The sequence below is a fragment of the Tupaia chinensis genome, unplaced genomic scaffold (assembly GCF_000334495.1).
Source record: "Tupaia chinensis unplaced genomic scaffold, TupChi_1.0 Scaffold138136_1, whole genome shotgun sequence".
Lineage (NCBI taxonomy): Eukaryota > Metazoa > Chordata > Mammalia > Scandentia > Tupaiidae > Tupaia > Tupaia belangeri.
This window is the reverse complement of record NW_006198035.1, coordinates 511,991-528,946: the sequence shown is the minus strand read 5'-3', so window position 1 is coordinate 528,946 and position 16,956 is coordinate 511,991. Positions and strand designations below refer to the sequence as shown.

The 16,956-nt window shown below is 47.0% G+C and overlaps 1 protein-coding gene across 1 annotated transcript in view; it reads left to right on the top strand.

The window, feature by feature from the left end:
* Positions 1 to 16,956, top strand: part of VWA3A (von Willebrand factor A domain containing 3A) — a 64,630-nt gene that overhangs the window by 16,920 nt on the left and 30,754 nt on the right. Inside the window, 9 exon segments of the mRNA XM_014592668.1 lie at positions 1,002 to 1,108; positions 5,678 to 5,803; positions 6,369 to 6,477; positions 6,714 to 6,779; positions 11,490 to 11,615; positions 12,317 to 12,452; positions 12,759 to 12,862; positions 14,723 to 14,803; positions 15,472 to 15,566. Coding sequence (XP_014448154.1) covers positions 1,002 to 1,108; positions 5,678 to 5,803; positions 6,369 to 6,477; positions 6,714 to 6,779; positions 11,490 to 11,615; positions 12,317 to 12,452; positions 12,759 to 12,862; positions 14,723 to 14,803; positions 15,472 to 15,566 — 950 coding nt within the window.

Genomic DNA, 16,956 nt, shown 5'->3' with positions numbered 1-16,956 from the left:
ACACAGAAAGAGAGAGAGGGAAAGTGAGAAAGCAAACTACCAAGTCCAGGACTCACACAGTGGTCAACCATGTGGGAGTCTGGCACCTTAACCATTATGCCACTTGCCAGCCCCATGGAAGGGTTATTTTTTTTATAAGACTCCCTAGCATTTGGGAGCAGTAGACTGTTATATTTTATAAAGGCCCAGCAGAGTCTCTTTTCTAAGTTTTATTTACTATTATTATTTAATTTGCTATAGGGTGTGTGTGCTCACCAGAGAGAGAGAGAGAGAGAGAGAGAGGAAAAGTGAGAAAGCAAGTCATCAGGTCCAGAACTCGAACCATGGTTGGTCATGTGGGAGTCCAGCACCTTAACCGCTACTCCACCTGCTAGCACCTCAGCAGAGTGTATAAGGCTCACTGTGGACCAGTCCTCTAGATTTTCCTCTGTCCTTGCTCTCAGTGGATGACAAGACAGCATAGGCTCCCCTTCATGCCAAGTTCTCAGGCTAGAGTTTCCCAAGATCCCCCAGGTGGGTTGGTCTACTGCTGGCCGGGGCAAGGTTCGTGCTGGTGGTCTGCAGGTGAACTTTTTGTCTGGCTAGGAAGGAGGAGGAAAAGTTTTATTTCCTTTCAGAAACTCACTAGCTGCAGCCCAAGAGCATTGAACAGGCTGATGTTGTGCCCATTGCTCCTTCCCCATCTCACAACGAGAGAAATCACTACCCATGATCTCTGTCCTCCTTCCTTGGGTGCCACAGTGAAGTGCCAAGTGTCCAGTCATGGCACATGCTAATATGGCAGCCAAGATGCTCATTCCACCCACACAAGACCCAGCGGGTAGGAAGCAAATGTCTTCTTAGGTGCACCCAGCCTAGATCAGCTACTGAGCCAACTCCAGCAGCCCTGTCTAAGCACAGCTCATACCCCAGTGCAGAGGGGCCAGCCAGAGCGAGAGAGGTGAAACCAGGCTCCTCCTGGCCTGAGTTCTGGGAGCTAGTGATGTGTGTTTGTCCAGCAGAGCCTCATTGATGAGCAGCTGAGCCAGAAGGAGAAGTTGTATGTCCTGTCCTTCAGCAGCACCGTCAGGCCCCTCTGGCCAGAGCCTGTGGAAGTCAGTGCCTCCACGTGAGTGGTTACCCAGCCTTGGCCAGAATGTTCACTGTTCACTTGTTCATAATATCTTCATTGAATGTTTTTTTTTTTTTTGAGAGGTTTTTGCTATAGGGCGGGTGTACCCACCAGAGAGTCAAGAGAGACAGTAAGTGAAAAATCACCCCCCAGGGAGGATTGCCACACTGCAATCCCTTCTCCTCCATTCTGTTCTTGGGATCTTGGGCACGCACGCACGCACACACACCTGGCGTGAGTTTAAGCCACCAGGTCCGGGACTCGAACTGCAGCTGACTACATGGGAGTCCAGCGATGTAGCCATTACGCCATCTGCTGGTCCCTTCATTGAATGATTAAGGTACAACTGTCAAGACCCAAATAGATTAAGTAAGTGCAAAGAGAAAATTCATAAAAGGAGACACAGATAGCCAACAGCTTTTGGAAGGATGGTTACTCTCCTGAGTCCACAAAATGAAAGACAAGATGACCACAGGATACCACTTTGATCCAGCAAACTAGCAACAATAGCTTTTTTATGATGAAAAGAACACATGCATGGTTTTAGAAATTCCAACTCTATGAATGGATAAATAATAGCAAATAAGCCTCCCTCTCACTGCAGTCTCCCTTCTCCCTTCCCAATGACAGGTTCTTTTTTGTTTTTGGAGAGATTTTTGCTATTGGGCGTGTGCACTCGCTAGAAAGACAGAGAGAGACAGAAAGTGAGAAATCACCCCCCAGGGGGGATGGCCTCACTGCAATCCCTTCTCCTCCATTCTCCTCTCGGGATCTTGGGCATGCATGCACACATGCCTGACGTAAGTTTTAAGCCACCAGTCCGGGACTTGAACTGCAGTCGACTACATGGGAGTCTAGTGACATAGCCATTATGCCAACTACTGGTCCCTGAATGACAGTTTCTTACATCTACCTGCACAGACAGTCTTGACACATGCATGCACCTGTTAACGTTATTTAATTATAAGCAAGAGTGTGTAACACTGTCCTTCTCCATGGCTTTTCATCTAACCTTTAATATCACCCTCTGTCAGTGCATACAGAGCTAACTAATTCCTCTTTTTCCTAATGCCGGAGGATGTGCATGCATGTAAGAGAGAGAGAGAGAAAGAGAAAGAGAAAGAGAAAGAGAAAATATCCCATTGAAACCTGTCCATGCCATTCTGTTTTCCTCTAGCTTTCCAACCCACCAGGATTCTGAACACACACGTGCATACCCAGTGTGAAGCCAATGGGGATGGGACTTGAACCCTGGTTAGCCATGTGGGATCTGGCTTGCTCTGCTCAGAGCCTGACCCTGGCAGTACAGGGCTGGACCCTAGCCATTTTATTGTAATGGGTATTTAAGAGTATTCTATTGCATAGATGCCCTTTATTTGGATGTTCTAGTTTAGAGGGGATTTTTTTCTTTTTCTTGGGGGGAGAGTGGAAGGGAGAGCTATAGAAATTTCTACTTGTTTATGCTAGTAAGTAGAACTTTTTCCACGAAGAGAATATTCTAGATCACCTATGTGTTAAGTGCCATGCAGGCACTTCACATGTATGATCATAGCTAACATCTGTAGCTACCACAGAGAACAGGATGATCAGCCTCATATTCCAGATGAGGAAACTCAGACTCGGGTTAGGGAACGCGCACAGAGTGGCAGAACCAGGGATGGATTCCAAGGTCAGAGCAGATCTCGGGAAAAACCACGTGCTTCGTTTCCCAGGAGGGAGACCAGCACCAGCCGTGAAGAGGATCTCCCCTGGAGAGCCGTGCCCAGCTCTGGCAGCGACAGTAACTGGGTACTCCTGACAAGTCCTCTAACACTCCCCTCTGCAGGACAGTGATCCCTACTCCTCACAGACTGTAAAGATGAAACAGAAAAGGAGCACATGCACGTGGCAGCTCTCGTACACGAGGATGTTTTTACTATGGTTTCCACTCTGCTTGGGCCAGTGATCCCTGGGGTGTCAGACTGGAAGTCACCTTGAGATCTGCAGTCATTCCTTGTCATGCCCTGTGTCATAGCTCTGCCATGTGTCCTATTATGTATTCTGTGCCACTTGTATTGTTCCCAGGTACTTTTTTTCTTTTTGAGAGATTTTTGCTATAGGGTACATGTACTCACCAGAGAGACAAAGAGAGACAGAAAGCAAGAAATCACCTCCTGGGGGGGATGACCATGCCACAATCCTTCTCCTTCAGTCTCCTTTCAGGACTTAGGCCCCCCGGCGTGAGTTTTAAGCTGCCGGGTCCAGTACTCAAACTACGGGCGCCTACATGGAAATCTAGCAGCGTAACCATTACGCCATCTGCTGGCCCCACCAGGTTTTCTTTATATCAACTCTAGTGGTTATTATTATTATTATTATTATTTTGGAGAGATTTTCACTGTAGGGTGCATGCGCTCGCCAGACAGACAGAGAGAGACATAGAGATAGAAAGCGAGAAATCACCCCCCAGGGGGGATGGTCACGCCGCAATCCCTTCTCCTCCATTCTCCTCTCGAGATCGTGGGCATGCACACACACGTGCCCGGTGTGAGTTTTAAGCCACCGGGTCCGGGACACGAACCGCGGTCGACCACATGGGAGTCCAGCGACATAGCCATTACGCTAACTGCTGGTTCCCATGGTTATTATTTTTAAAGTGTATTTATTTATTTATTGAGAGAGAGAGACAGAGACAGACAAGCATCCTCAACATGGTCTACCACTGTGATCCAGCCCCTAGTCTTCCATTCAACCAGGATTTACTAATGCACACATACCTATCATGTACAGGTGGACCTGGGACCCAAACTCTAATCTTCCATGTGGCTTCCAGCTTTGCAAAGCATGGTGCTACTGCTGCTGAACTGACAATTTTATTTATTATTATTATCATTTTAAATGATACAGAGCACATGCACCTGGATGAGAGAGAAAGTACCCTTGACAGGGTCTCTTATGCTGTGGCCCCTCTCCCTAGTCCTCCAGATCCTCAGGATCCTAGACATGGGTTTTCAGGAAGACCCAGTGGGCAATGTGACTTCCAGCCTTGCAGGGCACCCCAGTGGCACTATACCACAGCAGCTGGGCCTCTCTTTATTGTTGAAGGAAATTTTCTATCAATACTGTAACTGAGAAGCCCATATCATTTCCCATAATTAGAAAGTAGTGGGAACCAGCAGTTAGCATAATGGCTATGTCACTGGACTCCCATGTAGTCGACCGCGGTTCGCGTCCCACACCCGGTGGCTTAAAACTCATGCCGGGTGCATGTGCGTGCGTGCCCAAGATCCCGAGAGGAGAATGGAGGAGAAGGGATTGCGGCGTGACCATCCTCCCTGGGGGGTGATTTCTCGCTTTCTGTCTCTATGTCTCTCTCTGTCTGTCTGGCAAGCGCACGTGCCCTATAGTGAAAATCTCTTAAAAAAAAGAAAGTCGTAATGAAAATAGGGGCTAGCAGGTGACATGGTGGTTAAAATGCCTGACTCCCACATGGCTGGCTGTGGTTCAAGTCCTGGACCTGGCAGCTTGCTTTCTCACTCTCCCTCTCTGTCTCTCTCTAGTCAAATTAAAAAATAATACCAAGGACCAGCAGATGGCATAATGGTTACATAACAGGACTCCCACATAGTCAACTGTAGTTCAAGTCCCAGATCTGGCAACTTAAAACTCACTGGGCACATGTGCATGCATGCCCAAAGTCCCAAGAGGATAAAGGAGAAGGGACTGCAATGTGGCCATTTCCCCATGGGGGGTGGTTTCTCACCTTCTGGCTCTCTGGTAAGTGCACACACCCTAAGTCAAAAAGAACTCTCTGAAATAATAATAATAATAATAACAAATAAATTAATTTAAAAAAAATAAAGTAGTTATGAAAATAAATAAGATGAAAGAAAAACAATGATATTACTGGATCACCAGAAATGTCATAACGCATCTTTATGTAAAAAAAATATGTCGGGACTTTTCCAACAACCCAACACATATTGAAACCTATTGGCTGGAGATGGTGTCAGACCTGAATCTTTTCCCTCCCTGTTCTGAAGGGAAAGCCGATGTTATAACAATGAAAGACAGGCTTATTAGCACCATGCTGAGATTTCTCATTGTCAGGCTGAAAGAGAGGTGGAAAGAGAATTCTCTTGCTAGTGCCAGGCAGGGTATTTAACCAAGAAAGTACCAAATTAAGTCATTTTCCCTCTCACCAGGGCCATGTCATCACCCACGTGGGACATAAACACAAGCAATGATAACCCCTTAGGGCCAGGGGATTAGCCTCCCGCTTCACGCTGAGGTCTGGCTCTCAGGGAGTTGGGACATGGGGTGGGAAGAAGGGACTCAGCCCCAGACCCTTAAATAGCAGAGATCCTGGATGCTCCTGTTTCCAGAGTCAGGCCTGGTTTGAAATCTCACTTTGACCATTGCTTGCTGTATCACCTTGGGCAAGTCCTAACTCTGAGTCTGTGTCCTCATCCACAAAATGGGAGTGAAAGTATCCGCTCAAAGCCTTGTTGCGAGGCCTGAATGAGCCACAGTGTCCCGGCCTGGCACCAGGGAGTACAGTCACTAGTCGCTGCTGTTGTCTCCCAGCCTCCAGGAGCTCAAGCTCTGGGTGAAGGACCTGCAGCCTGACGGAGGCAGCAATTTGCTACAAGCCCTGAAGAAGGCCTTCTCTCTCAGGGAGCTGAATTCCCTGGTGACTATAATGAGAAGCTGGTGAGTCTCCTTTCCTAAGCCGGTAACCGACTGCAGGAAAAAGGCTGAAGAACCAAACCACTGTTAGAAAGGATCATTAAGGAGCCAGCAGATGGTGTAATGGTTACGTCGCTGGACTCCCATGTAGTCGACTGCGGTTCAAGTCCTGGACCTGGCAACTTAAAACTCACGCCAGGCATGTGTGCATGTGTGCCCAAGATCCCAAGAAAAGAATGGAAGAGAAGGGATTGTGGCATGACCATTCTCCCTGGGGGGAGATTTCTTGCTTCCTGTCTCCCTCTTTCTGGTGAGTGGGTATGCCCTATAGCAAAAATCTCTCTAAAAAAAAGAAAAAGAAAAAAGAAAAATCATCACACATGATTCTTCACTCACTCTTGAGAGAAGGATCGAGTTTGCCCAGATGGGTAGGGCAGCCAGAACCAGCTGCGCCTGTAGTCCACCCAGCCCTGCACCTTATATAGGTGAACTAGGACACGGAGGGTCAGCTAATACAGGCTCCCTGGGAATTACCAACAAATGTCGTTTGACCCTCGGTTCTCAGCTCTCTCGATCTGTCTTCCCCCAGCCCAGATCAGCCTTCTGGCATCCTGTCTGATTACATCCAGCAGGCCACAGTGGGAAGGGGCATCGCTGTCCATGTCATCACCTACAGATGTGACAGTCAGGTGCCCTCTGTAAGTATCTGGGATCTTGCAGGGTTTCCCTGGGTTTGGCGCTGGGGAGTGGGGCCAGTGTTAAGGCTCTGAGCCTCGGCAGGCTCCTGCAGCTGTGGACCAGACACACCACTCCTGTGCTAGTTCTGCCCTTGGTAGCGGGGGAAGCACTGCATAGCTGGGAGGTTCAGCCAGGGAGAAAGCACGTGGAGTGTTGGCACTGCCTGCCAAGGGCTATCCCTGTCCCCTCCCCACAGGCAGTCCTGAAGAACCTTGCTGAAGGTCTTGGGGGTGACTACCACTGCTACAGCCCTGAGACAGAGGTAAGCCCCTCTGCCCACACTTGGTCCCCGTCCTTGCCTCCAGGGCTGTGCCCAGGGGATCCGGGCCAGGACAGACCATGCTATGTACTTGCTTCCCCATTCCCGTTGCTCCACCCCCCTGACTCAGTGGGTTTACACAGGTAAAATCAAGTTCAAATGAATATGAGGGATCGGGCCAGCAGGTGGTGTGGTGGCTAAGGCACTGAACTCCCAAGTGGCCCACTGCAGTTCGAGTCCTGGATCTGGCAGCTTGCTTTCTCACTTTCCCTATCTCTTTCCAGTTGAATTAAAAAAATAATAATAAATAAAATTATTTATTTGCTTATTTTAATTTGTTTACTTTATTTATTTACTTATTTAATTTGACCAGAGAAAGACAGAGTGACAGAGAGAGAGAGCAAGTGAGAGCGAGAGAGAACGAGAGAAAGCAAGCCGCTAGGTCTGGGACTTGAACTGCAATTGGCCATGTGGGAGTCTAGCGCCCTTAACCACCATGCCACCTGCCAGCCCCCTAAATAATTCCTTTTTTAAAATGAATATGAAAGAAGAACAGGGACAAACCAAAATCATGTGAGATCCTTTGGTGGTGTGTGATGAGTTGATGAGTTGATTGCACACCTGTGAGTCTCGAGGCCTTTCGAAGCCTGGCCAGCAGCCTCCTCAACTAATATCCATGGCCATAGACACAGGCCCCAGGCTGCCTCTGCTCTCCCCAAGGCAGAGCCTGAACTGCTGCTCAATTCTCTCTCCTAGACAGAACCCTGCTGCTGCAGGACATGCACACAGGGCAAACGAGCAGTCAGTGTTGTACCAGCCCATCCATTAGTGTCCTTGTCCCAGTCAGTAACTAAGCATCACTCACCCTGTGTTCACAATGATGGTAACGTGTGTAGGTCCTTCTGGCAGATTAAGAATCCCATCATTCGTGGGGCCAGCAGATGGCATAACGTCACTGGACTCCTACGTAGTCAACCACAGTTTGAGTTCCAGACCCAGCGGCTTAAAACTCACACCACGCATGTGTGTGTGCATGCCCAAAATCCCGAGAGGAGAATGGAGAAGGGTTGGCGGCATGGCCATACCCCTGGGGGGTGACTTCTTGCTTTCTGTCTCTCTGGTGAGCACACACGCCCTATAGTAAAAATCTCTCTAAAAAAAAAATATATATATATAAAGAGAATCCCATCATTTGTTAGGCTAGCAAACTGTGCCTGTTAATAACCATTAAGAATCATGACTAAATGGTTATTAATCTCTCAAGTGGTTCAAGTGTCTCACACATGTGTTCTACTGTCACAGAGCCTAACATTTCATACCAGGGAGCCAGGATCAGGAGACTCTCCTTGATTTCTCATTGCCTAGACTCCGTTTGTAGGTATCAGACTGCGGAAGCTGAGAGGGGAAAGTAAATGAATGAAACCGGCTGGTTTAAGAAATATTATGCCTTAAAACCTGCAGCCCTCTCATCTGTTGCTTTCCCTCTCTCGATAAAGAGGTGGTACAGAAATGTCATCTTCTGGGCCAGCTCCTCGGCATAGTAGTTACACTGTGCTCTAGAGCAGCTGGATCTCACAGGGTGGCTGCAGTTTGAATCCCTGGCCCAGTCAGCCTGGAACCCATCAGGCACACTCTTGAGTGCTCAGGATCTGACAGGCCCAATGACTGAAGGAAGGAGATTGTGAGAGAGACCCTGTGGAGAGTGCTCCTCTCTCTCTGCCCCCCTTCCCTCCCTCCTCCGCTCTCACTGTCACCTGTGTGCACATGTCCCTGTTCTTCCCTCATATTTTCTTTACCATGAGTAAAGAAAAAAAAATTATTTTTAATTTTCATCTTCTGGGCTGGAAGGTGGTGTGGTGGTTAAAGAGTTCTGGGTTCCCACATGGCCAACTGTGGTTCGAGTCCTGGACCTGGTGGTTTGTTTTCTCGTTTTCCCTCTCTCTCTCTCTTATTCTGTCCCTCTCTAGTCAAATTAAAATAAACAAATAAATAAAAATTTCATCCTCTTTCATATGAATAAAACAAATAGTGCAAAGATGACAAAAATTAGGTCTCATCTAGAGCACAGACTCTTCTCAGGGTCAGCTGGTTGTTACTCTGTGGGAATGTGATCCTAGCTCTTCTGATTTCTTTTTTTTTTTTTTTTTTTTTTTTTTTGAGGTTTTGCTTTAGGGCATGTCTCTCTTTTGAGAGAAATAGAGATAGTGGGAGGGAAATTGAGAAATCACCCCCCAAGAGGATGGCCACGCCGCAATCCCTTCTCCTCCATTCTCCTCCCAGGATCTTGGACATGCACACACATGCACTCTGTGATTTTCAAGCCACTGGGTCTGGATCTTGAACCACAGTCAGCCTTGAGTCCAGTGACGTACGTGCTATCCCATCTGCTGGCCCTGCTCATCTGATTTTTTTGACAGAAATCAGAAATCTGAATTTTCCTCTATGTGATTTCTTCACATGTAAAAAAAAATGAGGTGAAATTCGCATAATATGGAATTATTGGGTTGTCAGAAAAGTCATGATGTATTTTTTCTATGTAAAAATGTGTCATAATTTGGGGGCTGGCAGGAGGTATGATGGTTAAGGGTGCTGGACTTCCACATGACTAATAGCATTTCGAGTCCTGGACCTGGCAGCTTGCTTTCTCTCTTTCTCTCTTTCTCTTTCTCTGTCCCTCTCTGGTCAAATTAAAATAAATGAAAAAATAAAGTTAAATGAAATAATTCTTCAAAAAATTAAGTGTCATGACTCTTCCAATAACCCAATATTTTAAAGTGAGCAATTCAGTGGCATTTAGTACATCAAAATATTGTGCAGCTTCTACATTTATCTAGTTCTAAAACATTCTCATCCTCCCAAAAGGAAACCCTACACCCACAAAGCGGTCCCTCCTCATCCCCCTCCCCGCTCCAGCCCCTGGCAATCACTAGTTTTCTCTGTCTGAATAGAGAGACCTCTTCCGGGTGGTTCATATCAGTGGAATCACATCCCTTTTGTGTCTGTCTGCTTTTATTTAGCATGATGTTGTCAAGGTTCACCCATGTCCTAGTACATATCAGAACCTCACTCATCTTTACGGTTGAGTGATATTCCACTGCATGGATATACCACATTCTGTTTATCCATCCACCTGTTGATGGACATTTGGTTTGTTTCCACCTTTTGTCTGTTATGAATAATGCCGCTGGGAACATGACAGTGTAAGTATCTGAGTCTCTGTTTTCCGTAATTTTGGGTATATAAAGTAGAATTGCTGGATCACTCTATTTTCTCTTTATTCATAATAGAGTGTGTGTGTATGCACATGAGAGTGAGAGAAAGAGACACGAGGACCTTCACAGGGTAGAGTCATGCCACAGTCCCCTTTCTCCAGTCCTCTAGCCTGTGGGATCTTGGGCACTTGAACCTGTCCCTAGTGTGTTGCGTGCTGGCCAGGTCGGGCATTCATACCATAGTCACGTGTCATCTGACTTCTCTTGAGTGTGCATTGCCACTATGTTATGGGAACTTATGTTTGAATTTTTGAAGAACTGTTTCCCACCAGCACTAAACCAGGGTTCCAATTCTCCATATCCTCACCAACACTTACTATTTTTCATTTTAAAAAAATGATACTTATTGGGGACAGCAGGTGGCATGGTGGTTAAGGCACTGGACTCCCACATGGTCGACCTCACTTCGAGTCTTGGACCTAGCAGCTTGCTTTCTCCCTTTCTCTCTCTCTCTCTGAGAGGTGAGTATACATGCCCTGTAGCAAGTTTAAAAATAATAATAATGTTAAATAAAAAATAATTCTTTTTTTTAAGCACAGTTTTTGCTATAGGGTGTAGGAGAGACAGAGAAAGACAGAGATGGAAAGCAAGAAATCACTCCCAAGAGAGGATGGCCTGCTGGAGTCCCTTCTTCTTCATTCTTCTCTTGGAATTTAGGGCACACACATACATGTGCTTTGTGTGAGTTTGAAGCCTAAAGATCTGGGCCTCAAACTGTGGATTGCCACATTGACGTCCAGTAACATAACCATTACGCTGGTCCCAATAAATAAAAAATTCTTAAATTATTATACCAAGGTCAGCAGGTGATGTGGTAGTTAAGGGCACTGGATTCCCACATGGCTGAGCACCGTTCAAGTCCTGAACCTGGCAGCTTGCTTTCTCACTTTCTCTCTCTCTCTCTGTCCCTCTCTGATCAAACTAAAATAAATAAATAAAGTTGAATAGAATAATTCTTTTTTTAAAATTATCATACCTATTATCATAGACATCCAGTGAGTGTAAAGTGATTCTTTACTTCTTTTAATTTGCACCTTCCAGAGAGAGAAAGTGAGAAAGCAACTTCGTGGGGAAGTCTCTATTTTTCCCTCCTTTTGGGATTCTAAGTACAACACACACACGTCTCATATATTTTTCAAGCTGCTGGGTTCAGGGCTCTAACGACACAGTTGGCCATGTAGAATCCATCCACTGCAACCAACACTCCACCAGCCCTTCTTCATGGTTTTAAAGTTAGAAAACTCTTCGATTATTTAAAAACACCAGGCCACTACCATACAAATGGAACAAACTCCATGTGCAGGCTCCATGTTTCTAACGTCTGGTTCAAGCAGTCTGCCCCTCAGCTTTGAGAATGGACCTGGCTCCTCGCCCTTCCTGCCTTGGCCACAGCTGGAAGATGAGCACCTTCAGGAGGGCTGATTGCTCCCATTGCCCCCAGCTTTACAGCAGCCGGGACATGGATGAGCTCCTTGCAGAAATCCAGAAGGCCCAGGGCATCCTGGGCCATGTCCAAGCCCTGCACCGCAGCAGCCCCAGCGAGGAGCTAACCTGCATGGTCAACGAGGTAGGTGCTCAGTGTCTGAGGTGCTGGAATCGTTGTCATGTTTTATTTATGTGCTACTATATGATTTAACCCCTTCGAGCCCCAGTTTTTCACTTTCTGAAGTTGGGTGAGGGAAGACTGGGCTAGATCAGGACTCCCAAAACAATTTGGTGTAGGGGTTACTTTTTGGCTTTGTATTTTGATGCCATGAAGGGGTGACCTGTCACTGTGGAGACCGTGGTGCTAATCTTTTTTATTTTAATTATTTATTTTATTTATTGTGATTTTAAAAATTTTGCTACAGGACATGTGTGCTCACCAGAGAGAAACAGAGAGAGGGAAAGTGAGAAAGCAAGCCTTCAGGTCCAGGACTTGAACCACGGTCAGCCATGTGGGAGTCCAGTGTCTCAACCACCATGCCTCCTGCTGACCCCTGTGGTGCTGATCTTAATGGGAAGGATAAGGAAAGGGTGAGGAGGATGAGTAATGAAAGAGAAAGCAAATTTCTGGGTACCTTTCCATCTTCTCTGGAAATTCCAGAAGTCTCCAGAGAAAAGGGGTTTGGGATGAGGAGAGAGGAAGGCCGAAGTGCCCGTAATCGACCAGATAATGTTCTAAGATGCTCCATTTGGAGGACTGGATTGGGGGGTGGGGGGTGCGGATTGAGGACTTTCTCCTTCTAAAATATGAGTATGTAATGGGGGCTTTCTAATTTAATTTAGATTTCCACGGAGGTTGCAAAAGGGCCGCTCATATGTCTCTTGCCGAAACCCCCAAAGCATGAAGCTCCTCTCACCATTGAGTTCCCAAACTTGGACAAGACTTCTGCAGAATGGCTAAAGACCAATGGCCTAAAAGGTAAATCCCAAAGAGGCCAGAACCCAGGGCACAGATGACCCACTGAAAGGCGTGAACCCTTTGGGGCTTCCATGGCAATGCCTTGGACCCCATTTATTTAGTTTTTAAAACAAATTTTCAAGAATTATTTTATTTAATTAGATTTATTATTATTATTGTTGTTGTTATTTTATTTAAGTTTGGGTAGAGAGAAAAAGTTAAAAAGTAAGCCTCTGGATCCGGGACTTGAACCATAGTCAGCCATTGGGGAGTCCAGTGTCTTAACCACCATAACACCTGCCAGCCCCCCACTATTTATTTTTTCAGCCAAGAAATTAAGCCTTTATCAGGTTCTGGCACCCAACGCATTCTCTCCCGTGGAAGGATTTGTGCCTATTCTTCAGAAAACGGTATCATCAACTATCCATGAGGTAATAGAAATTTAGAGTTCTCTCACACTGTCTACAGGAAAATTGTGGCACTTCCCAATGTTCAGGCATTCAGAGTTTTAAGGCAGAGCTATATGGATGTAGGCCTAAGGCCTGGAGTGGGATGCAGGCTTTCTGCTGGGACTCTAGAAATTTCATCAGACCTACCGTAGGGACCAGCAGGTGGCGTAGTGATTAAGGTGCTAGACTCCCACATGGCTGACTGCGGTTTGAGTCTTGGACCCAGAGGTTTGGGTTGGGACCGGCAGTTAGCGTAATGGCTATGTCGCTGGACTCCCATGTGGTCGACCGCGGTTCGCGTCCTGGACCCGGTGACTTAAAACTCACGTGCGTGCCCAAGATCCCGAGAGGAGAATGGAGGAGAAGGGATTGCAGCATGACCATCCCCCCCGGGGGGTGATTTCTCGCTTTTCTGTCTCTATGTCTCTCTCTGTCTGGCAAGCGCACATGCAAAAAAAAAAAAAAAAAAAAAAGAAAGAAAGAAAAAAGGAAAAGAATGATGGGTAAGTGGATGCATGGAAATGGGATGCATGAGCAAAATGTAGGTGGGTGGATGGAAGAAAGGAAGGACGAATGGATGGGCTGATGGATGGACATGTAAACACTTGAAAGGAGGACAGGGGAAAATGGCAGAATGGGTGGCAGGTTAGAATAAAGGAAAGAGGAAAGGATGAAAGGCAAAATTAGAGTGAGGGTGGGGTGATAGCGGAGTGGAAGGCTGAGAAATGGAAGGAACAGTGGAAAGTAGAAGAACGGAAGAAAAGGGACGTGGAGTAAGGGATGTATGGGTTTGTTTCTCATTATTGCCGGAGAGTACATGCATTCCTCGCCAGAGAGAGGACAAAGCTCCCCCTGATGGCGTGTGGTCACACTGCAATTCCTCCTCCATTCTGCATCTCATCGGGATTTGGGACATGCATGCACATGTGCTCAGCATATTTTTCTTCTCTTTTTCCTTTATTTTTGTTTTGTTTGTTTGTTTTTGGTTTTGGCAAATGGCACGTGTGTTCACCAGAGAGACAGTGAAAGAGAAAGTGAGAAATCACCGCCCCTCCCCCCCCAGGGGGAGGATGGCCACAGTGTGATCATTTCTCTTCCATTCTCCTCCTGAGATTTTGGGCATGCAAGGCACATGTGCCTGGCATGAGATTCAAGCCACCAGGTCTGGGACTTGAACTGTGGTTGGCCATGTGGGAGTCTAGCGTCTTAACCACTACACCACTTGCTGGTTCCTCCACATGTTTTTCTAATTATCGTGACTGGGATTTGAGTCACAGTTTTCCATGTGGGATCTGGCTCTCTTAGTCCCTGTCCCACAGAGCCAGCCTGAGGAATGAACAGTTCTAGCTATGAATGAATAGGTAACTAGAAGGAAGAGTAATAGAGACAGGATTATGATGACTTGGTGGAGAATGAAAAAATGGGATAAGCAATTAAATTTGCAAAAGTGTCCATGAAGGTCTACCTGAATTCACAAACCTAAGAAACCCCAGCCAGTATTTTTAAGGTCTCCAGTCCTGCTCTCTGTTTCCAAACCTTCCAACCATACCTTACTGTCTCTGTTCAAAACAGCACCTCCAGGAAGGCAGCCTGGCTTGTTGTCAGGCATGGTTCATTCGGAGGGCCACACTCCTGAAGGCCCTCTGTTGACACCTGCAGACAAGACAATGACCTGGTGGAGTGTGTGTGTGTGTTAGGGGTGTTGATCTGACCCCCGGATGTGCCCAGAGCCTATTTCCTTTTCATGCACTTGATGTGGAGAACTCAGGGCCCGAATTAAACTTACAATTCTCCTCTACATGTGTTTCTGTGCCCCTGCTCCCCCTCCCCACACGGGTCCAGAAGGCAATGGTACAATTCGAATGGCACGACGGGACAGTGAAGAACCTCCATGTGGACCCACCCTTCCTCTACGAGTACCAGGTCAGCGATGGGTGCCGAGAGTCAGAGCACGGGGTGTGTGGGAAGGGGAACAGTAGGAAGGCAGAATAGGTGCGAAGACACAGCAAGTGACGGAGCCCTCTCTTGTTGTTGTCGTTGTTGTTGTTGCTTTTTAATTAATTTTTCTTTTTTGGGGGGAAGGGATTTTTGTTATAGGGTATGTGTGATCGCTGGAGAGACAGAGAGAAAAACAAAAAGTGAGAAATCACCCCCCAAAGGTGGATGCCATGCCTCTATCCCTTCTCCTCCTGGGATTTTGGGCATGCAGGCACAGCATGAATTTCAAGCCAGGTCTGGGACTCAAAGCACAATCATGTAGGAGTCCAGCGTCTTAACCACTTTGCCACCTGCTGTCCCCAAGGAGCCCTCTCTTGTAAAGAGACTGTGTGCTCCACCAGCAGGTCCTCTGGAGCTTCCTTCGCCTGCCTCTTTGTGCCACAAACAAAAGTCTCTAATCCAGGGCAAGGGCTATTGATACCTCCTTCCGTTCGATGGAGTGAATACTCTCCCCAGATTGAGTGGGACGTTTATTCTGCCTGGATACCTATGGACTTGATGCTCCCAGAAGCCCACTGGGTACACGTGCTTCCTCACAAATCCCGTCATGCCCATTCTCTGAGCAGCCACTCACTGTGACCCCTGCTTTGTAGAAACAGCTCAGCAGAGCAATGCGCACGTATGAGAGAAGGATCGAGTGGCTCTCTCTGGCCAGCAGAAGGATCTGGGGCACTGTCTGTGAAAAAAGGTACTTTCCCTCAAGCGGTGCTCTTGTCCTTGGTGGGTCTGGTGGGTGTCACAGCGTTGATCTTGCTCGTGCATGCCCTGTTGGAGCAACAGAAATAAGCACTTAGATTAGGGATCAGCAACCTCTTAGCGGAATCCCCAGAGAGAAAAAGTCACCACCACCACCATCACCATTAATAAGATCATCATTGTGTCATTCAGGATTCTTTCATCTAAAGAAAAAAAAAAAACAAAACTGAAACGGACCCAGCCTCAGTGGCACAGTTTGTGTCAGAAGCCACAGGGCTGGCCGCAGGTTTGGGTCTCCTGCCCCGCTGGCTGCAACCCACAAAGCGCATATGTGCTCAAGATCCTGAGTAGCTGGAGAGCTGGGAGAAGGGGATTGTGGCATGCTAAGACGGTCAAGGGTACTTCTCTGTCTCTATGTCTCTGCTTCTCTTTCCTGTGCACGTGCTCTCAATCATGAGTAAAATAAATAACCTTAAAAAAAAAAAGAAAAAACAGAAACTAAATGCAAATTAGCTTAAAGCAGGGGAGTCTGATTAAGGTAACTGAAAAGTTCTAGAACAGATTTGATAGTTGTCTTCAGGCATGGCTAAATCCAGAAGTTCATTCATGTCAGGAATATGTCTCTGTCTCTCAGCTCTGCTTTCTTCTCTGTTGGCTTCGTTTTCAGACGGGCTTTTTCCCTTCAGGTGCCAACATAGCTACATGAAGCCCCAGACCTATGGTTACAACCCTCCTGCTGTCCTCCTAGGACCACAGGTGTGCACCCCTGCACATGGCCTACTTGGGGTGGTCTGGGAACCAAACCTGGGCCTCCCTGTAGCCCGAGCCATGACGCAGCCCCATCCCCCCCTTGCACCATTGCAGTGCCCCCCCATCTCCCTTGCACCATCATGGCTGGTACTCTCTACCAGCTCAGCATTTCCAGAACCTGGGGTGCCGGGGACCAGCCTCGGCGGGGGTGGGTTGGTTCGACGGAGGCGACGCTGGAAGAAAAGAAAGACAAAGGCCTCGCGCTTTTTCATGCACGTCCTAAGCCGGACACTCCTCTAAGATCGCTCTCTGAGGAGTGACAACTGCTAGGAAATATCGTGCCTTTTTATTGAAAATGAGATACATGCAAGTAAATGGGAGAGGGGCTACGTGACCTAATGATCAATTCATAAAGTTTTAACAATTGAATCAGAGATTCTATTCAAGTTTTAATTAAGGGCGGATCTATTAATCATTGATACAATTCGACAATAGATTGATGTAAGCAAGCTTTTGGAAACTTCTGTTCTGGGAGCGTGGTTTCGGAGAACAGCTTCAGCAGGCAGAGTTAATTATCAGCCAGTACTTGGCGGCAGCCGTCTTGCAGTTACTGGGTGCGTTGCTAGAAAAGA